The 23,270-nt window shown below is 39.9% G+C and overlaps 1 protein-coding gene and 1 long non-coding RNA gene across 6 annotated transcripts in view; one reads left to right on the top strand and one right to left on the bottom strand.

Moving 5' to 3' along the window:
* LOC133632921 (uncharacterized) overlaps nucleotides 1-451 on the top strand; it is a 93,987-nt gene extending 93,536 nt beyond the window's left edge. Inside the window, exon 3 of the long non-coding RNA XR_009821732.1 lies at nucleotides 151-451. This is a non-coding gene — a long non-coding RNA (uncharacterized LOC133632921). The remainder of the gene's footprint in view (nucleotides 1-150) is intronic.
* LOC133632917 (zinc finger SWIM domain-containing protein 6-like) overlaps nucleotides 1-23,270 on the bottom strand; it is a 157,351-nt gene that overhangs the window by 35,687 nt on the left and 98,394 nt on the right. For 4 of the 5 annotated variants that reach the window (XM_062025742.1, XM_062025740.1, XM_062025741.1 and 1 more), the window contains 8 exons: nucleotides 18,239-18,595; nucleotides 15,814-15,962; nucleotides 15,183-15,333; nucleotides 11,787-11,966; nucleotides 5,992-6,162; nucleotides 5,759-5,905; nucleotides 5,525-5,683; nucleotides 144-404 (listed from right to left, as the gene is read on the bottom strand). In XM_062025742.1, the coding sequence (XP_061881726.1) occupies nucleotides 144-404; nucleotides 5,525-5,683; nucleotides 5,759-5,905; nucleotides 5,992-6,162; nucleotides 11,787-11,966; nucleotides 15,183-15,333; nucleotides 15,814-15,962; nucleotides 18,239-18,595 (1,575 nt within the window). The remainder of the gene's footprint in view (nucleotides 1-143; nucleotides 405-5,524; nucleotides 5,684-5,758; nucleotides 5,906-5,991; nucleotides 6,163-11,786; nucleotides 11,967-15,182; nucleotides 15,334-15,813; nucleotides 15,963-18,238; nucleotides 18,596-23,270) is intronic. The other variant, XM_062025744.1, reaches the window with a different exon arrangement.

Genomic DNA, 23,270 nt, shown 5'->3' on the forward strand with positions numbered 1-23,270 from the left:
AGGGCTAGGAGCTCATTTTGGTCAGCTTTGCCTCGATTTGCACCACAAAATGAAAGCAGAACAAATAGCGAGTCCAAGTGAAGAATGTGTTTTCAAAAGTAAATATACACACACAAGTTCAGGCAAATCCACTTTCTGCTTACCTTCCAGCAGAAAAACGGCTTGCTTGCGGAAGATCTTCACCAGCAAGTCGTCCAGCTCCACCTCCTGGAGCTTGGCCAACAGCTGCTCCTCGTTGCGACACACCTTCTCCTGAGCGTACAGCCCGTCCGGCATCACCCGCTGCTGGCCCAGGCCAATCAGAGCCGTCTCCACCGCCAGCGCCACGTACGACTCGCCATCGCCCAGCAGTCTCTGCACGGGCATGCGCTGGAGGTCTGCTCGAGTCACCACACTGGAGCAGTCTAGGAAGAAACATGAATATGAGTCGTTTTTAAAATAAATTCTGATTATATGGTCAAACCAAAAGAGCTCTCAGAATGACTCCGTACAGGACTAAATATTAAGCACATAAAAAAATGTTTTCTACGAGGGAAAATAAAAACTGAATTATTACTTTCTATGGCAGGAGTGGGCAATTAATTTTTACCGGGGGCCGCATGAGCAACCCGAGCACTGCTGGAGGGCCACATCGACAATATTTCAATAAAATTTTGCTCAATATTATTTTTGATATATAGCGTACGATAAATAATAATAATAATAATAATTAATAATAATACTTTCATTTAACCTAACTTAACTTTATACCAAAAGCACTGCTTTGGAAATCATTTGTACCCCTTTCAGAGATCACATTTAGTTCCCCTTAAACATCCTCATGTTGCACAATGAAATGTAAGCATAGGATGAAGTGTGCATTCCTGTAACTTTCTCTAGTAACAGCATTCCATGATTAATACAAATAAATTAATATTAATAATAAATGACAGTAAAATAAGAACACGTATGACTGAGGAGTCATAGTGTAACTTTGTGTGGTGTTTGAGTTGTCCGACTTTTTGTGTGGCCATAAACGCACCAGTGGTTTAGTGGTATGCGTGTTGGTGACAGATGACAAGTTGGTTTTGGCCTGGTTTGTACGGCAGAAAATGACTAGTTTTTCGATATAGAAGTGTTTTACTCATGTTTTTGGTGTGGTTATGGCCGAATATAAACAGTTTTGCTCAATAAAGTGATCGATATAATTCCTGGCCTCGAAGCATCTCGACAGACGTTACAATAATTGAACGGTGTTCAATTGAACGGTGTTGACGAACACCGCTAGGGCCGCTTGTTGTCACTGTCACTCAGAGTTGCATTGCAAAATTACACAGAATAAATGTGTTTATTTTGTTTAGAATTCAGATGAGAATTGATTTGGTGCGCGGCATATATTTGCTGTGCGTAGAGGACGCTTGAGCAGTGCGCAATTGCGCAGGCGCGCACCTTAGAGGGAACGTTGCTTTGCAGTCCATGTCTTGTTGAAAACACGCCATTCGTCATCAACTTTTCTCTTTTTAGCGTCTCGGGTGTAAACCGTGCATCACTTGTCGCTGTGCACCTTCACTCACAGGTTACACACGGACATACGCCCATAAATAACACTTTTCAAAATAAAAGCAGCACAGTTGTATTGCGCGCACGACATAGATGTTTTTTCAACTTTATTTTGTAATTTGTGATTGCAGCTGTTCACATTCACTCACAATCACGCACGCGCATACGTCCACACGGAAGTAATACAAATAACGCTTTTCAAAACAAAAGCAGCACCGTTGTATTGCACACTCGACATAGATACTTTTTTAAATTTATTTTGTAATTTATGATTGGCCTCACGCGGGGCGGACAGGGACGCACGCAGAAAGGGCCGGATGTGGCCCGCGGGCCGCAGAATGCCCAGGTCTGTTCTATAGGGTTCAACACAATACCATTTTTTTCAATTTAGGTAAAAAAAAAGAAACAAAAAGTCAGTAAGCACACAATGTAGGCTATAGGCTACCTACTTGGAGCTAGCAGCTACACAACAGCTGAGCACACAATAACACATGAGCTAGGCATACATAATAAGTGTCCTTAATTGATCAAAATTGCAGTCTAAATCACCACATTAGTCAATATAAACAATTACTAAAAAATTCTAGTTGCAAATTACTTACACATAAAGAGTCTCCAAGGCAGATTAGCGATCACGTCGCTGCTATAAATAGATCGTCTGCGTTAGCGTTTATAATAACAATATCAGTAATAATTGATTAATATACAAGTCACCAAATGTAAATAGTGTCTTGTTGGCGTTTTTTGAATGGTTATTTATTAGATTTTATGAGCGGAATAGAGGACCTCTCATTGGCTCCACTCTAAGCAGACACTTAGTTTTGTTTATTTAATAGTTAGAATTCATTAGAAAAATGCATTTAAAAAAAAAATCCATCCGTCGTCATCTTTCATAATGATTGTGCACGATAGGCAAAATTCCAAAAAAGTGCAGTTCCCCATTAAGTTTCACTTTTGTATCTAATTGCACAATAATTGTGGTGTATTCAAGAACCCTTTGTTAAAGTTCAAAACACAGGCGTAACTAGTTTTTAAAGATTATGAGACCCATCTGTCAGTAGATGCACTAATAACAAAATAATCATAATAGTTATAATATTGATGTGTTATTATGATTATTATTATCCACTGATGATTTGTTCTTTTCCTCTTTGCTCTATTCACCACTGCACTATTATTTATTAGCCTTGCACATGTTAGTAATGGAAGTACTTGTTTAGATGTTTAGTTAATTCCATCCATCCATGTTCTTCTGCTTATCTGAGGTTGGGTCACGGGGGAAGAAAGTATTATTACTTTCTAATCAATGTGGACATTGTTTTTATAATGAAGCTAAAAAAATGTTAAAATTTTTTTTTATTAAATATGTTTGTATATCAAATGTTGGTCTCATTAAACATATTTCATGCATTAAATGTATTCAAATAAATGGATAATGATTTATTGTTATTTATATTGATAAAAAAAAAAACAAGGAAGATTTGCAAAAAATAATGTGCCTGTTGTACGAAAAAATTAATTTTCAAAAGATGAGCACCCATTCGGGATCAATACAAGCGTTCCTCGTAGGGTTTGTCTCTGTGCGATATAGAAAATGAATATATCGTGATATTCGAGTATACGTTCTCACGCAGTTGCTTTTAGCTGCGGGCATTACACTACAGACTCTTCTCACTCTTTCTTGTCTCTCCTTCTCATAGAGAGATAAAACAAGCGCACCTTCTTACATACGTCACATACGTATACGCCCTCGCGGAGCAGAGAGGTAGCGGCATGGGTAACGTTAGGTGTGGTGCGAGTGGTAATACGAGAGAAAGAAGGTGCGAATCTGGTAACAAATGAAGGAAGAATTAATTCCCAAGAAAAACAGCAGGGGGTCCATCGTCTGGCGGTGGTTTGGCTTCAAGCGGGAATATGTCGAACAGACAACCGTAATTTGTCAAGTGTGGGGCAAAAGCTTTGCTACAAAAAGTAGCATTACTGCTAATGTAGCATCATTTGAAAAGTCACCCGCTAAAGAATGAAGAGTGCTTGAAACTCCGCATGTCAACATCTCTGTTCGGTGCCACACCAACAAAATGCCGAGGCAACCATTTCCACATCAACACCGTATGAAAAATAGTCAACAACAGAAGGAGATAATGTCCGCAGGAACCTACCACATAGCGAAGGACATACACTATTTGATTTCCTATTATGCAGCTCATTTTTATTTGACAGTTATTGAAATATCTTGTGTGACATCATGCACAAAAGTGCACTTTATTTGTTTTAAAACATTGTAGTGGCGTACTGTACAAAAAGTGCACTTTAATTTAGTGTTGTTTTGATATGTCATCTTGGTGACATCATGCACAAAAGTGCACTAATAGCTTGTTTTAAAATGTCTGACAATCTTGCACTTTCTGTTTTGAAATGACATGAATGTTTGTGCCACTGCTTAATAACTGTTTAATAAATACAGTTTTGGTAAATTGACTTACCGGTAGTTGTGATTTCCCTCTCTGCATGAAAGTTTAAAATGAGCATATATTAATGCAGTATGAAGAAGAATGTTTTAATGTAGACACATAGAATCATCATACTGCTGTGATTATATGCATCAAGAGTTCATTCAAGGCTAAGGCAAAACATCAAGATATACTGTATATCGTGTATCGTGACATGGCCTAAAAATATCGAGATATTAAAAAAAGGCCATATTGCCCAGCCCTAGTTCCTTGTCACATCGCGTTTAAAATGTTGTGTAGCTTCACTCTGTCACGGTTGTCTTTTTATATATTTTTACCCATTTGTATTCTAAATTAAGTTTAAATATATCGAAATAACATCTTTTTTATTAATGAGTACGTCAATTTCCGTTTTAATGCCGATGAAGCCATTGTTTACGTGCCTGTTTTTCTTATTAAGTGGAGAGTAAAAAAAACTGTTTATGCACTTCATGTTTTTTACTAATGTCTTTGGTGTGGTTGCGGCCGACTGACAGTTTTGCTCACTAAAGTGATCGATGGAATTCCTGCCCTCCCGAAAGCGTCTTGACGGATGTTACACAAATTTAACAGTATTGACGAACATTGTTTTATCTGTTGTGGCCGCTTGTTGTCACCTGTCAAAATCATACAAAATAAATTGTTGTGTTTATTTTGTTTAGAGTTCAGGTGGGATTTTATTTTGTGCGCGGCCTAAGACGCGTGAGCAGTGTGTAATTGCGCAGCAGAAGCAACGTTGGTTGAAACTAGAGATGTCCGATATTATCGGCCGATAAATGCTTTAAAATGTGGTATTGGAAATTATCGGTATCGTTTTTTTTATTATCGGTATCGTTTTTTAAAATGTTTTTAATTTTATTAAATCAACATAAAAAACACAAGATACACTTACAATTAGTGCACCAACCCAAAAAATTCACTCACACTCATTCACACAAAAGGGTTGTTTCTTTCTGTTATTAATATTCTGTTTCCTACATTATATATCAATACAGTCTGCAAGGGATACAGTCTGTAAGCACACATGATTGTGCGTGCTGCTGGTCCACTAATAGTACTAACCTTTAACACTTAATTTTACTCATTTTCATTAATTACTAGTTTCTATGTAACTGTTTTTATATTGTTTTACTTTCTTTTTTATTCAAGAAAATGTTTTTAATTTATCTTATTTTATTTTATAAATTTTTTAAAAAGGACCTTATCTTCACCATACCTGGTTGTCCAAATTAGGCATAATAATGTGTTAATTCCACGACTGTATATATCGGTATCGGTAATTAAGATTTGGACAATATCGGATATCGGCAAAAAAGCCATTATCGGACATCCCTAGTTGAAACCTGTATTTAGAAGGTCATAAACAGTTTTTGTTTATGCTCTAACAATGAACATATTTGATTTATTCATAAGAATCTTACTAAGGGAAAATTAATTTATCACAGTCAGGCCTGGAACCAATTAGAAGATAAACAAGGGATTAATGTACAACATACGGTCAGGGTTACCTGAGAGGTCCAAGCAGATATTGGATCCCTCTTCTCCTCCTCGTCCCGACTCGGTCAGGGTGCTGAAGAGAGTGCCGATGGGGTCCAAGGGGTGTCCTACCCAGCCCTCCATGTTGGTAATGGAAGTGTGGCCCTTGTGGAGCAACTCTGGGAGGAATGGAAGTAAACATTTGTCAGCATGGATAACATATTTTATGTGGGATATTTTGTAGGAAGCCTTACCCTTCTTGTGTCGGCGGAAGTGCTCAAGTTGCCGCTGCTGTTGCCGCCGTAACGTGTTCACCACGGCGATGGCCAGTCGGAGGGCTTCTCGGGGGTAACCGTGGGAACGCAGCGCATCCACCCTGGCGCAGGCTGTGGGGACGTGCTCTGAAGGAGAGCGAAAAAGGCAACATTCAACCCTAACATTCTTTGAACTTAGTGGGTTTCTACACTGTGCAAGTTCACATGCTCACCATGCCACAAGGGCCAGCCGCGCGAGTCGAAGAGTGAGCCCTCCTGGTTGTCATGGTAACAGTAGTTGGCATAGAGGTCACTGGCTATTATGTGCTGCAGGTGCCGGTCCTGCCAGTGCAGGTCACAGGCCTCGATGGCCCGCGTGAACACAGTCCTGTGGGGTCGCATGTCTGCAGAGGAAGAGGACGTCAGCAGAAGGAATGTTTGTTTTTTATACATTATATCGAACAAAGAGAGAATGTCCTCATTTTCCTAGCCAATCTGAGAATAAAGTAAAAGGAAACTGCTATTTTTTTAAAATGTTGCCTGTAGAGATGTCCGATAATGGCTTTTTTGCCAATATCCGATATTGTCCAACTCTTAATTACCGATTCCGATATCAACCGATACCGATATATACAGTCGTGGAATTAACACATTTTTATGCCTAATTGTGTTGTGATGCCCCGCTGGATGCATCAAACATTGTAACAAGGTTTTCCAAAATAAATCAACTCAAGTTATGGAAAAAAAAATGCCAACATGGCACTGCCATATTTATTATTGAAGTCACAGGGTACGAGGTAGTGGGGGCGGGGGGTGTATATTGTAGCGTCCCGGAAGAGTTAGTGCTGCAAGGGGTTCTGGGTATTTGTTCTGTTGTGTTACGGTGCAGATGTTCTCCCGAAATGTGTTTGTCATTCTTGTTTAGTGTGGGTTCACAGTGTGGCGCACATTTATAACAGTGTTAAAGTTGTTTATACGGTCACCCTCAGTGTGACCTGTATGGCTGTTGAACAAGTATGCCTTGCATTCACTTGTGTGTGTGAAAAGCCGTAGATATTATGTGATTGGGCCGGCACGCAAAGGCAGTGCCTTTAAGGTTTATTGGCGCTCTGTACTTCTCCCTATGTCCGTGTACCACTCCACTTTAAAAAGTCATAAATTTTACTTTTTGAAACCGATACCGATTATTTCCGATATTACATTTTAATGCATTTATCGGCCGATAATATCGGCAGTCCGATATTATCGGACATCTCTAGTTGCCTATCATTCACAATCATGAGCGACAAGAACACATACGCCGTTTTTAGGATTCTAAAGAAGATTAATAATGCTTGCAAGACGTGGCTAATAGGAGTCACGGTAATAGCCTTCAAAGCCCTCCATCAACTTTTTTATATACACACTGCAAATGTATATATAATGTAGTAACAGACACACACGTTCATAACAATATGTAATATGTTCCATATTTACCGTATTTTGGTCATTTTAAACATTACCGGAACATGTAATTGTAATCATGGCAGATTAGGTAATCGATGACGCAAGATGGCTATTTTTGGACAAACGAGGATTCACAACCTTATCTTTTTGAAGCTGAATCTTTGGAGGATAAACGGCTGCTTATAGAAGTGAGCACAAACAGAGGACGCAACGTTGGAGCGGACGGAAGCCGAGCGAGTGAGGTCGGCGTGACTTGACACTGCAAATGAGGAACTTGAAGCCAAGCTATGCAGACAGAAATGGAGTGCATAACCAAACTTAACTGGAAAAAAAACATCCCCGGCCAGCTGGACCAGAAATTGACATCTGTCCATATAGAAAGTCACTATAATATTGATCATGATACATGCATCACATCACCGTACAACTACAGTACATACAGTGTGGAGCTAGCTGTGTACAAACAAAACATGAAATGTCAGTACAAATGTTGTTATCGCATTGTGTTGTGCATTACAAACTCAAAAGCCATTCGGTTGCTGACGCAAAACTTAGACTTAGACAAACTTTAATGATCCACAAAAGAAATTGTTCCACACAGTAGCTCAGTTACAATGATGGAAAGTGTAAGGATGGAAAGGACAATGCAGGTATAAATAGACTAAATATAGCGATATAAATATAACATACGTAATATTTACATAATATATGTACAGTATATTATATATACTGATATTATATTATATTATGTCTATATCATATATACAAAATATAACAAAACTCGCTCACAGCTAATGCCGTAGCATGCCGTCGCAAGGCGATGTGTTACTACGCCAGAAAAATTGTTTGTCAGTGTTTGTGCTTACAATAACAATGTCTCTGCAACTAGTTATTATAAAAGTTACAGAACATAAATTAAGAATTGTTGGCTGTTTTTGGATGCATTTTTAAAGTGACTTAGAGGCAGAATGGATTGCTCCCATTATCTGCATTGCTAGCCACCCAGAATGATCTGATTACCGTATTTTTCGGAGTATAAGTCGCTCCGGAGTATAAGTCGCACCGGCCGAAAATGCATAATAACGAAGGAAAAAAAACATATATAAGTCGCACTGGAGTATAAGTCTCATTTTATGGGGAAATTTATTTGATAAAAACCCAACACCAAGAATAGACATTTGAAAGGCAATTTAAAATAAATAAAGAATAGTGAACAACAGGCTGAATAAGTGTACGTTATATGAGGCATAAATAACCAACTGAGAACGTGCCTGGTATGTTAACGTAACATATTATGGTAAGAGTCATTCCAATAACTATAACGTATAGAACATGCTATACGTTTACCAAACAATCTGTCACTCCTAATCGCTAAATACCATGAAATCTTATACGTCTAGTCTCTTACGTGAATGAGCTAAATAATATTATTTTATATTTCACGGTAATGTGTTAATAATTTCACACATAAGTCGCTCCTGAGTATAAGTCGCCCCCCCTGGCCAAACTATGAAAAAAACTGCGATTTATAGTCCGAAAAATACGGTATTACAAATTAGAATACAAAAAATAAAAACTTATCTTCTTGTCTCTCATAAAGATTTTGAACGATAGGCAAAATTCCCCACAAAAAAGTGCAGTTCCCCTTTAAGCTCCCATAAAGACAATCAATTCTTTGTACATGGAAGTTTAAATATTTTTTATAAAAAAATAACAAACCTTCACAGATCAAAGCAGTTGTCAAGTCAGTTCATTTGTGGATTGCTAGATTGTAATCACTTATCAATAGCACGCCAACGACACTAGCAATCAGAAAAACATGGGCAAGAGAGCGTGACTAAATAGAAAGAGCAAAGAAAGAAACATGGCGATGTAGCCACTAATCAGGAAGCTAAATTCCAGGCTAGCTTTGAGACATATTTGTCGCTCCAGCATGTCCGAGGTCTGCCCTGAGGCCTCCTTCTGGCTGGGCATGCGAGATCACCTCACCAGGGAGGCATCCTGGAGGCAAGCTGGTCCTGGAACCTTGCTAGAATGAAGTATACGAGAGCCCACTGTGGAGTTAAGCTTGCAGGAGAGGGTCGCAAGTAAGTGCCCGGAAAAGGACAGCCAAGAGGAGCCATAAGGGGCCACTTTTGCAGACCAACTACTAGGGCTGGGAGATATAGCTGAAAACTGTATCAGGATATATGTGTTTAGGTCTATCAATAATTATTGATATTTTTATGAATATGGACCCGGAGAAAACTACAAATTATTAAATGTATTCATTTTTATTTAAAATGTAACCTACTTCTGAGTATAATCCCCTCAGCTATCAACACAGAAAGGAAAGGACATGTCAACACAACCATGGAGAACACTTAATCAGTGTAAATAAACTAGGGCTGGGCAATATATCGATATATCGCGGGTTTGTGCGATATAGAAAATGACTATATCGTGATAATCGAGTATACGTTCTCACGCAGTTGCTTTTAGCTGCAGGCATTACATTACAGGCTTTTTTGACTCTTTCTTGTCTCTCCTTCTCAGAGACATAAAACAAGCGCACCTTCTTACATACGTCACATACTGTCGCGTCATACGCCCTCGCGGAGCAGAGAGGCAGCAGCATGGGTAACATTAGCTGTGATGCTAGCGGACCGGTGCGAGTGGTAATACGAGAGAAAGAAGGTGCGAATCTGGTAACAAATGAAGGAAGAATTCATTCCTAAGAAAAACAGCACGGGGTCCATCGTCTGGCGGTGGTTTGGCTTCAAGCGGGAAGATGTCGAACAAGTATGCGGCAAAAGCGTTGCTACAAAAAGTAGCACCAACTGGTAATTTGTAGCATCATTTGAAAAGTCACCCGCTAGAGAATGAAGAGTGCTTGAAACTCCGCATGTCAACATCTCCGTTCGGTGCCATACCCACAAAATGCCGAAGCAACCATTTCCAGATCAACACCATATGAAAAAATTTGTCAACAACAGAAGGAGATAACGTCCGCAGGAACCTACCACATAGCGAAGGACATAAACCATTTGATTTCATATTATGCAGCTCATTTTTATTTGACAGTTATTGAAATATCTTGTGTGACATCATGCACAAAAGTGCACTTTATTAGTTTTAAACTATTGTAGCTGCGTTCTGTACAAAAAGTGCACTTTAATTTAGTGTTGTTTTGATATGTCATCTTAGTGACATCATGCACAAAAGTGCACTGATAGTCAGGGATGTCCGATAATGGCTTTTTGCCGATATCCGATATTCCGATATTATTCAACTCTTAATTACCGATATCAACCGATACCGATATATACAGTCGTGGAATTAACACATTATTATACCTAATTTGGACAACCAGGTATGGTGAAGATAAGGTCCTTTTTAAAAGAAATTATAAAATAAAATAAGATAAATAAATAAATTAAAAACATTTTCTTGAATAAAAAAGAAAGTAAAACAATATAAAAACAGTTACATAGAAACTAGTAATTAATGAAAATTAGTAAAATTAAGTGTTAAAGGTTAGTACTATTAGTGGACCAGCAGCACGCACAATCATGTGTGCTTACGGACTGTATCCCTTGCAGACTGCAGATTGATATATATTGATATATAATGTAGGAACCAGAATATTAATAACAGAAAGAAACAACCCTTTTGTGTGAATGAGTGTAAATGGGGGAGGGAGTTTTTTTGGGTTAGTGTACTAATTGTAAGTGTATCTTGTGTTTTTTATGTAGATTTAATTTAAAAAAAATAAAAAATAAAATAAAAAAAACGATACCGATAATATCCGATATTACATTTTAAAGCATTTATTTATTGAACATCTTTACTAATAGCTTGATTTAAAATGTCTCTGACAATCTTGCACTTTCTGTTTTGTAATGACATGAATGTTTGTGCCACTGCTTAATAACCGTTTAATAAATACAGTATTGGTAAATTGACTTAATTGTGGTTTCCCGCTCTGCATGAAAGTTTAAAATTAGCATATATTAATGCAGTATGAACAATAATATTTTAATGTAGACACATAGAATCATCATACTACTGTGATTATATGCATTAAGTGTAAATTCAAGGCTAAGGCAAAATATCGAGATATGTATCGTGTATCGTGACATGGCCTAAAAATATCGAGATATTAATAAAAGGCCATATCGCCCAGCTCTAATGTAAACAACATTCTAAATCACATTGAACACTTAAAGAGGAACTGCACTTTTTTGTTTGCCTAACTTTCACAATACCTATGAGAGAAAAGAAAACAAAATGGGTTTTTTTTTGCATTCTAACTTGCAATAATCGGCTCGTTCTAGGTGGCTAGCAATGCAGCGAATGGGAGCAATCCATTCTGCCTCTAGATCACTTTAAAATGCATCTAAAAACTGCAAACAATACTTCATTTAGGTCCCATTATCTGTATAATAACCAAGTTGTAGTGACATTGTTATTGTAAGAGCGAACACAGAGAAACTGTTCGCCATGCTACGTAAACTTTGTACGTACTGACAAGTTGTCTGTGTTGACACTTATTTTGTGTTCAAATAATCCCGTGAAGTTAAAGATTGTGTGATTGACCAACCTTGGTTGCCATGGGCACCCTGAGGCAGCGAGTGGGTGAGGTTGGGCAGCTCGTTGCCGTGGTTTCCATCCTCCCAAGGGCACACGTCCACACTGTTCCAGCGGCGCAGCTGCCGCAGCCACGACATCTTCTGCTCGGCCTTGCAATGCGGGTTCAGTACGATGCACATCCACAGGGCGCCTGGACGACAAAATACAGAGCATATGTCATTGCGGCATTCCTCACTTTTTTTTTGATAGAGGACATTTTGCAGCCCGCATAAAACTGTGATAGGACTTTACTAGTCTCGAGGCAACGCACACATCATTTTGGCACAAATTGGAACAAACAGAGTACGAAAAGTGTCTGAGTCCCTTGGGACGCGAGCGCAATCAGGGATTTTACTCAAGACTGAAAGAGATGTGCACTCTGTGTGTGAAAAAGTCGGGGAGAAAGGGCAAAAACATGGACGGGACAAGAGCCTCTGAAAAATGGGAGTGAAACAAAAGGGGGTTCATAAAAATAAATGAGGAAACGACAAATGAAAGAGCTGAGAAATAGCTGATGTGGACGAACAAGACACATGAGAGGACAAGTGAGCAAGAGGAAGACGAGGAGTTGTAGCGTAAAAGAAAAAGTGAGGACAAAAGAATAAAAAGAAGGCGAGAGTGGGAGAGAAAAGAGGCGAACGGCAGCATTCAGCCGACATCACACAAAGCGATAAGGACTCGGCAAAAAGGGGTTTGAAATGCTGACTTCAAAAGGAGGCCGATGCATACACGTTGGACGGCAAAAAATACGTAAGATGAGATCATTGCATTGCCCAAACAAAGTGCAGAACAAGGAGAGAGACATCATTGTCAGCAACAAGAGCTATGGCATGACACAGACAAAAAGGATGAAGACAACATGGCGGCTGTCCTGTGTTTGTCACATTTGATGTTGTTTGAGCATCTCTCATGAGACTAATAAAAAACAGCTGAAGACATGCTAATGGAACCTGATTTTGTATTTTGTGGCTAAATGTTGGCCATGTTTGACGAGTGTGCTGCAGGATGTCGGCCATGTTTGAAGTGTACATATTGAAGAATGTCGGCCATGTTTGAGGAGTATTTAGCAGCATATTGACTATGACTTTGGTGTGTGATACAGAATATCCACCATGTCTGACTGATTCTTACAGCCTGTCAGCCGTGTTTGATATTTTTCGGGCATTGAAAATTGATTACAACTGAACTGTTCATATTGAATTAAAAAACCTTCTGCCTCTAATCAGAGGCTTCATCAGTTTCTGCTCACGACTGGATGGAAAGTTGTAATCTGAGGGAATGGTGCACCATCCAAAATATGGTTTTGCTCTTTTGTGGTGCAAAATGGCAGAGAAAAAACTGTCACTATTTTTGCTCGGGCATATTGGGAATCATTACTCTCTACTAGAGATGTCCGATAATGGCTTTTTTGCCGATATCCGATATTCCGATATTGTCCAACTCTTAATTACCGATTCCGATATCAACTGATACCGATATATACATTTATAAGTAGTTGATTTATATAGGCTAGTAAGGTAAAGTTTTGTACCTGACAAGTTTCGGCTATCTTGCTTCTGCAGCCTTCATCAGAGGTGTGTCACGTGATGTAAGCGTGACGTCATCTGTGACGTGTTATATGGATTGTTCCATCCCACCTGAAGTGGTTGGATGGCGGTGTCCCCTGGTGTGCGCCCGGGCGCCCCAAAGACTGTCAACAAGGACGTAGGAGCCTACCGACTATCCCACACCTGAGACACAGTCCTGCAGGGCCGCCCCCGGGCCGTTTGGTAGACATCCAGACGACAGGGGGCGCCCCGCCCTACCCCCGGCGCACACCAGGGGACACCGCCATCCCACCTGAACAATCCATATAACACGTCACAGATGACGTCACGCTAACATCACGTGACACCTCTGATGAAGGTTGCAGAAGCAAGATAGCCGAAACTTGTCAGGTACAAAACTTTACCTTACTAGCCTACATAAATCAACCACTTATAAACACACATTAGTAGGCTAAATGAACCTCTTCAACATACCGATATATACCGTCGTGGAATTAACAAATTATTATGCCTAATTTTGTTGTGATGCCCCGCTGGATGCATTAAACAATGTAACAAGGTTTTCCAAAATAAATCAACTCAAGTTATGGAAAAAAGTGCCAACATGGCACTGCCATATTTATTATTATTGAAGTCACAAAGTGCATTATTTTTTTTAACTTGCCTCAATACAGCAGCTTGGAATTTGGGACATGCTCTCCCTGAGAGAGCATGAGGAGGTTGAGGTGGGCGGGGTTGGGAGTAGCGGGGGGTGTATATTGTAGCGTCCCGGAAGAGTTAGTGCTGCAAGGGGTTCTGGGTATTTGTTCTGTTGTGTTTATGTTGTGTTACGGTGCGGATGTTCTCCCGAAATGTGTTTGGTGTGGGTTCACAGTGTGGCGCATATTTGTAACAATGTTAAAGTTGTTTATACGGCCACCCTCAGTGTGACCTGTATGGCTGTTGACCAAGTAAGCATTGCATTCACTTATTATGAAAAGCCGTAGATATTATGTGACTGGGCCGGCACGCAAAGGCAGTGCCTTTAAGGTTTATTGGTGCTCTGTACTTCTTCCTACGTCCGTGTACAAAGCGGCGTTTTAAAAAGTCATCAATTTTACCTTTTTGAAACCGATACCAATAATTTTGAAACCGATATTAAATTTTAAAGCATTTATCGGCCGATAATATCGGCAGTCCGATATCATCGGACATCTCTACTCTCTACCTTAGAAGATAACTACTTTGGATCCTGCACCATCCCCTCAGACAACAGCTGTCTCATGTAGTCTTAGGAGCAGGAACCGATGAAGCCTGCCTGGATTAGAGCGTCTTTTAAGACGACATAAAGAGTCCTGTTGCGATTGATTTAATGCCCTGAAAATACAATGAACCGAATGAATGGGAATATTTACGTTTGGAGAGTAATTTTGGCAGCACATCCGCCATATTTGTGGAGTGTATTGGAGCGTGTGCGCCATGTTGAAGCATGTCCAACATGTCTGACGTTGCAGTAATGTCACCTACGTGTATTGCGTGTGAAGCGGACACGAAAGTATTGCGCTTGAATTAGTATAACACTGCCATTTTTGAGTCAAATATAATTCATGAGGCTCCATGTGCTTTAAAGAAGTTGTTGATCATTTAGAATAGACTACATTCACCCTGAGAAAGTGTGTGTCGCTATAAATGTGTGTGCTATCTAACACGCATGAAACATGTCTGTGTGTGCCTTCGTGGTGATGTCTGCGTCTGATCACCCACCCACCTTGTTGAATGTGTGCGTGACTGTGCATACTGTGACGTGTGTATGTGTGTGTGTGTGTGTGTGTGTAACTTACCCAGCTCATCCCAGAGCTGTCTGTACTTGTCTGTCATGGTGGTGCCTTGCTGTCTCCACAGCGCCAGCCGAGGGTCGGCCATGAATTGTTCTGTGATAAGTGTTAACATCCTCGCTCCGTTGGAGTCACGCATCTTCAGCATCTCTCGCACCTACAGTGGAGGAGTGAAAGTGAGAGAGTGAGAGAGAGAGAGAGAGAGAGAGAGAGAGGGTGAGAGTGCTGTCATGTACACACGTTTATACACCATGGATGCAATAACAAACCGCTCACTCACTTGACATACACAGAGAAAAGGGCCAAAACAATAAGCAGGTGTACCTAATGTTGTGGCCTGTGAGCGTAAATATAGCTTTTCCCGTCTCGCTCCTGCAATTATCTCTGACTAAGAGGCAGCACACCACGTCTAAGTGCCAATGTGCGTCTGAGATTACTTATAGGACAAATATCTCTTCTCAGGGGGGAGCATAAGTGCACTAGAGAGGGAAAATATTAACCAGAAGCGGAGGAAAAGATCAGGGTGAGACTACATTATTCTTCATGTAATGGTGGTGGTTGAGGGAGAACCTGAGTGCGGAAAGACGGTGCTGTTGTGGGGGTGTGTGAGTGTGGAGCAACGGCGGCGGCTCCTCACCTTGCTGAATAGCAGGTTGAGCTGCTTGCCTGAGCCGTGGTATCCTCCCTGGGACAAGAAGAGTTTGACTTGCTCCTGAACCTGCTCCTCATCCAAATGCCAGCAGTTCTCATCATCCACGCTGGCGCCTGCAGTAGGGTCCGGGGCACCTAAAAAAGCGAAATACAGTATTAAGTGAGGTATCTCTCATTGCCCAAAATAACATTACACTGCCTTCCCCGCCTCCCTCTTCCTTCCGCTGCGTGTAAAGAAGATGAGGAAACATGATAGTTTGTTTTTTTTCCATTCCCATCATTGTATTAACCTGCCTCCTTAAATTTAATGAGTTTTGTAATTTTGTGAGACTGAGTGCACCACAGGGCTAGTGACTGTGTGTGTGTGTGTGTGTGTGTGTACCACTGATAGTCACACACACACTAGGTGTGGTGAAATTATCCTCTGCATTTGACCCATCCCCTTGTTCCACCCCCTGGGAGGTGAGGGGAGCAGTGAGCAGCAGTGGTGGCCGTGCTCGGGAATCATTTTGGTGATTTAACCCCCAACTCCAACCCTTGATTTGATTTGATTTTTATTAAGGATCCCCATTAGTTGGTTGCCTCAACAACCCACTAGTCTTCCTGGTGTCCACAATTACAAGTAAAAGCATATAATTATAACTACGCAACTACAAAAAATAAAAAATAAAAATAAAAGCATCAATAAGAAAACATGCTGAGTGCCAAGCAGGGAGGTAATGGGTCCCATTTTTATAGTCTTTGGTATGACTCGGCCGGGGTTTGAACTCACCCCGGCCGAGTCATACCAAGGACTATTTGTGGTTGTTTTGACTTTGTTATTAAATAGAAAGTTGACCCTTCACCCCATTGTCATGTTTGTTTGATATACAGTACTGTATAGTGCGTTATATTGCGTTCAAAGTGTACAACTCTTGCTAAAATATGGTTGTTAAGGCTGCAACCCATCCATCCATCCATCCATTTTCTACCACTTGTCCCTTTCGGGGTTGCGGGGGGGTCGCTGGAGACTATCTCAACTGCATTCAGGCGGTACCCATTATATATATATATATATATATTTACATTGATTCATATGGAGAAATGTGCTTCTATAAACAAACTTTTCTATTTAAGAACCCTGTTCAAGTGCCAATTAGGTTCATAAATTGAGGTTGCACTGTATTATCTGCCAATAATCAAGACCTCAAGAAGCCATATTGTATTGATATTTATATACCTCACCAATATCCATACTTGAAGTTTACTTATGATTAGGGGTGTAACGGTACACAAAAATTTCGGTTCGGTACGTACCTCGGTTTAGAGGTCACGGTTCGGTTCATTTTCGGTACAGTAAGAAAACAACAAAATATAAATTTTTTGGTTATTTATCTACCAAATTTGTAAACAATGGCTTTATCCTTTTAACATTGGGAACTCTGTAATAATTCTAACATTAAACTGCCTCAAGTTGTTGCGCAGATTCAATAAAATGACAAAAATGTTCTTCTACGTATAAAAAGTGCAACATTAAACAGTTTCAAGTCAACTCATCATGCTTAATTTATTACAGCATTTGGGAAGCCTGTAGTTGATTTTTATTATGTAAATGTTATATTTTTATCTACATGTGATAGCAGGGACCCTGCCATTCAAAACTAGGCTGCTCCATTACTAATGATTAATGTAACTATAGCTGAAAAAATAGTACAATAGCAATAGGAGAGACTATTCATCCCTGAACACCATGGAGTTCATGTAGGCTTTATGATGCAGTTACATTATTATATCAACTGTCAGAGACAGAAACTCTTCATTTAACATAATGTCCTTTTTTGCTGCTTCAACACAGCTCAATCAACACAGAAAAAGGTAAAGTGAAATAACAGACAGACAGGGCTTTGCTGTCCGTAACACACACACACCGAAAAGTGAGCTAACGTTGCGCTAAAAGCGAATTACCCTTCACCTCAAGCTAGGACTGCGAGCGAGCTGAAGCTGCCGTTTATGTTTCTAGAACGTCAACAGGCTCATAGTGATGTTACTAGTAGTTGACTGGGAGGTGTTTATTATAATTTGGGGAGAGTCCGCTGCCTGATGCTTACCTGCTAAACGCTAAGCACTGACTACATGCGCTCTGAATACGCACTGCTGATTGGCTGTTACCGCTCTGTTTGTAACCAATCAGATGGTTGTGTGGGTGGAACAATGCTGGGTGCTGTGTAGAGTACTGACAGAGACAGGCAGAAGGAAGCGGAGCAGCTTGTTAAGACTTTAGCTTAGGCGGCTACTTTATATGTTCGTGTGGAAACTCGTTCGGTACACCTCCGAACCGAACCAAACCCCCCGTACCGAAACAGTTCAATACAAATACACGTACTGTTACACCCCTACTTATGATACATCATATTTTTGCCCCACCCACTCACCATGAACTTGGTTGATCTCAGAGTTTTGCGACAGGATCTCGTCCGCCAGTTTCTGCGCGGTAGGCAACACTTCGGTGTGGTGAACCGAAATTAGATACTGTACGAACTTCTGCAGCTGGTCCCTGCTCATCTGGAACAAGGTTTCCGAAATAGGCAGGTGCAGTTTGACCTGCTCGGGTTTGCGCACTCTGTAAAGTGACAGCGCCACCACGTGAGCGCAGTAGAAGATGTCCTTGTTGCCGCACGTGCACGTTACTGCCGTGATCTTGCAGCGGTCGAAGCTGACGCTGACGCTGCATACGAGTTCTGGGGTTGAAGGAGTGGCGGGGTCCGTTACTGTGCCACTTAGGTGGAAACCTAGCAGGGCAAAAAACACAAAAGATTCATAGTTAGGCTTATTTTGCATTTATATTATACAATGAGAAACGCAAAATGTTAACATTCTCAACCAATATACAACATGCTTTAAATCCTAGAATTTGGAGACCAACAATACTTTAGGGATAAATATAATTTAACAGAAAAAATGTTTTACATTAAATTAAAGGTTTAGCTCTTCTTGGTATTTCGCAGCATCATCAACTTATTCATGAAGCTAGAAAATAAACGTTAGGCTTCATTGCCCACTTTGTTACTGAGTTTACTCGATTAGGAATTAACCAATTTGGCTCATTTTAGTAAATTAGGTTTTAGAGGAAAAAAGATCGGGCTTGCAGGAGGAGTGTGGGAAGGGGATTGAACTTGATTTGGATCCTCTCAAACAAAGAACACAAAATTTAGTTTCAGCCTTTATCAGGTAAACACCAACTCATTGAATGTTCCCTTTATAGCAAATGAAATAACCCAATCTTTAATGGATCAAAGAGGTGAAAATTGAGTTGAGTTAAGTGGAGTTCCCCCAGCATTTTACCTTTTTCCCATCTTTTACAGGGCGCCTTGTGGCAACCCATCAGTGTTCCTGATCTGTAACCCTGTACACTGTTTGTTTGTCTAATCTTGAACGGGTTTGTGCTGAAAACAATGTTTCGTTGTACTTGTGCAATGACAATAAAGACCTATCTATCTGATCTGAGTTTGTGTTTAATTCGAACATGCATACTTACAACATGATACATCCCAATTTCCAGTTTCCAGTTACATGTTTGAAAAGGAGTAGGAAGAAGCAGAGTTTATTTAATCCCACCACATTTCCTTTACATAGCAGTTGCTAAAACTTTTGTTCACTTCCTGTTCTCAATGTATTCACAATATACTCCATAAGTAATAACAATATAAATAAATAAATACGAATTAGTGAAGTAAGTTATATTTCATATGGTGAGATAAGTAAGATTATCTAGAAAATGAATGGATGGATGAAATAAATTCAGAATGTTTATCATGGTTCTTCTTCTTTGTACTTTGTAAGCACTTTAAGTTTCAAGAGTTTCATGAAGTGGATTATATTAGTACATTGTTTGATTTCTTTGCTTTATTCATTCCATAATTTAATTTCACATACTGATATACTGAAGGTCTTAAGTGTTGTACAAATATTTAAAATAAAAATTTTCTCTAAGATTATATTTCTCCTTTTTTGTTGAGAAGAATTGTTGTACATTCTTGGGTAGCAGAATGTAGTGTGCTTTGTGTATAATTTTATCTGTTTGCCCTATGTCGCGGAATTTCAGTATTTTCGATTCAATACATTTGGAGGCCTCCAATCTGTCACTCCTAATCGCTAAATCCCATGAAATCTTATACGTCTAGTCTCTTACGTGAATGAGCTAAATAATATTTTTTGATATTTTACGGTAATGTGTTAATAATTTCACACATAAGTCGCTCCTGAGTATAAGTCGCATCCCCGGCCAAACTATGAAAAAAACTGTGACTTATAGTCCGGAAAATACTGTATGTACTCTGATGATTAACTTGTGTGATGACTGTATTATGCTGATAGTATATATTTGTACCATGAATTGATTTACGTGGACCCCGACTTAAACAAGTTGAAAAACGTATTCGGGTGTTACCATTTAGTGGTCGATTGTACGGAATATGTACTGTACTGTACTGTACAATCTACTAATAAAAGTTTCAATCAATCAATCAAAGCACAGGCGACGAGGTGGATCTGTGTTTGTACGGTTGCTCACGCAAGAGCACATGCATTGAAAATGTTGGACTATGTATCAATACAGTACATTCAACTCTATGAGGAAGAGGTTACAGTGTTTCAGCATGGTAGCGTTTAGGGGCAGTGTTGCATTGCCGGGAGAATACTACACCATTGAAAACTATCGTGGAAAGCTGAACAAAATTGCACTGGGCTTAAATGAGTCATCTGCAATGCATGGGAACAGCAATGAGGAGCATGTGCAGAAAGTTACAGCAGGTATTATACAGCCCCCGCCCCCACACTCCCTTACTTTGCATATAATGTTTGATCTTATCCCTGACTGGGCTATCCGGAGGTGCCACCGCTTTATATTATGCAGGGATGAATATGAATGAGCAGGGTGGAGCATTGTAAAACACACAAGATGAGCATATGAATCAGACACGCACACACCCGCCGATTCACAGCATGGGATCATACATTTATTAATAATGGGAGTGGTTAAGGAGAGGCTGAGAGCGGCTTATGAATGCATTCATGTGCTCAGGAGAGATGTTTGAAATATTTGGAGCAGGCGAAGACATACATCACCTAAACATGTTTATCAAAGGCCTGAGCGGTACGCAACGCTGTTATATCAAGCATGTATTAGTGAGCGATATCAAAGCGGCTTCCCATTGATGTACGAGCAAGGGAGGAGTTTAATATTTTATTGCATGCAGATGGGAAGGGAACGCATGCGTAAGCTAAACAGAGGTCAATAATAAAAAGGGTCAGAGCAACCCCTGCAGGGTGGATGCTAAAATGAAACAAGCAAGGTCTTGTATATCAATGCAGTGCAATGGTCAACACTATCTGCACAACTAGGATGGGTCGGTGGTAAATATCACCATAGAGATTTCCCAATTGCAAGCGCCAGCTGGCAGAGGGAGGACAAGTTTGTTAACAATATTCACAGAAGAAGGGGCTGTGCACGCAATAAGGCAACCGCCTGCATCTGCACTGATCAAAGAGAGCGACTGTCGCCGTGAGGCGGTCGTAGCGAGTCACCTAAGTGGTACAAAAAGGTTTACGCGATGCCGCTTGTGGTACAATGGAGGAATAAACCCGCTTTTTGTTGCGAGGCATTTGAGTAATTACCTCTGCCAGGATACAAAACGTTGTGGAGAGGCGGGGCTTTGGTCAAGGAAGAATCCATTACATTTTCGTAAGGATCTGGGTCTTCTTAAGATTTGTTCTCCCATTTCATATGTCCAAAGTTGCTATTAAAGCAGTGGTTTTTAAACTTACCACCATAATGACCAATATTAAAACAGTAGCGTAGTAGTCCTAAATATTCATTAAAAACAAGGCATGTTTTATTTAACAAGTATATTTAATACAATTCAAGTTATCATTACATATATGTATTGTTGCATTTGAAACAACTGCATTGTTGATAAATGAGGTAATTATTACTATTCATTATCAATAGTGTTATTTCTATTGGTATTTTTATTGTTCCATTTGTAGTGCAATACTTTTCATTGCGATTTCTGTGTTATTACTATCTGCTTCGCAAACTGGCTCTTTGCTATCAATTTTCGTATCATATTTGTTAGAGATGTCCGATAATATCGGACTGCCGATATTATCGGCCGATAAATGCTTTAAAATATAATATCGGAAATTATCTGTATCGTTTCAAAATTGTCGGTATCGGTTTCAAAAAGTAAAATTTATGACTTTTTAAAACGCCGCTGTGTACATGGACGTAGGGAGAAGTACAGAGCGCCAATAAACCCTTGAAGGCACTGCCTTTGCGTGCCGGCCCAGTCACATATATCAACGGCTTTTGACACACTCACAAGTGAATGCAATGCATACTTGATCAACAGCCATACAGGTCACACTGAGGGTGACCGTATAAACAACTTTAACACTGTTACAAATATGCGCCACACTGTGAACCCACACCAAACAAGAATGACAAACACATTTCGGGAGAACATCTGCACCGTAACACAACATAAACACAACAGAACAAATACCCAGAACCCCTTGCAGCACTAACTCTTACGGGACGCTACAATATACACCCCCCGATACCCCCTACCCCCACACCTCAAACCCCCCCCCCAACCCCGCCCACCTCAACCTCCTAATGCTCTCTCAGGGAGAACATGTCCCAAATTCCAAGCTGCTGTTTTGAGGCATGTTAAAAAAATTATGCACTTTGTGACTTAAATAATAAATATGGGAGTGCCATGTTGGCACTTTTTTCCATAACTTGAGTTGAAGTTGTTCTCTTATTTTGGAAAACCTTGTTACATTGTTTAATGCATCCAGCGGGGCATCACAACAAAATTAGGCATAATAATGTGTTAATTCCACAACTGTATATATCGGTATCAGTAATTAAGAGTTGGACAATATCGGAATATCGGATATCGGCAAAAAAGCCATTATCGGACATCTCTAATATTTGTACATATCGTATTTGCTAATGTTGTTCTGTTTTTGTTGTTGTTATTGTCTCTGTCTTATCATCCCCGATCCATTTAATAAAGGCACATACAAATAAGGCAACAAGAGAAGTATCCCACACTTCTCTTTTGTAAAGTAAATCTGTACAGCAGACATGGGCATCTACATCAACAATATGATATGCCTGAGTAGCTAAACAGGACAAAAAAACCAAAACCAGTATATTTTATATTTTTGGCCAATGTAACATTACTCACAACTTGAACAGTAACACTGTGTTTGAATATAGAAAAATAAAACACTGTACTTTAATCAAGTGATTAAAGGGGGTTAAAAGTAAGAAAGTCTATAATTTGCGCCTGTTACAGGTCCGTCCTCTATTGACTGCCATTCTAGTCCATTTAGGTCGGGGTCAGCAACCCGCGGCTCTCGAGCCACATGCGGCTCTTTAGTGCCACCCAAGTG

The sequence above is a fragment of the Entelurus aequoreus genome, linkage group LG17 (assembly GCF_033978785.1).
Source record: "Entelurus aequoreus isolate RoL-2023_Sb linkage group LG17, RoL_Eaeq_v1.1, whole genome shotgun sequence".
Lineage (NCBI taxonomy): Eukaryota > Metazoa > Chordata > Actinopteri > Syngnathiformes > Syngnathidae > Entelurus > Entelurus aequoreus.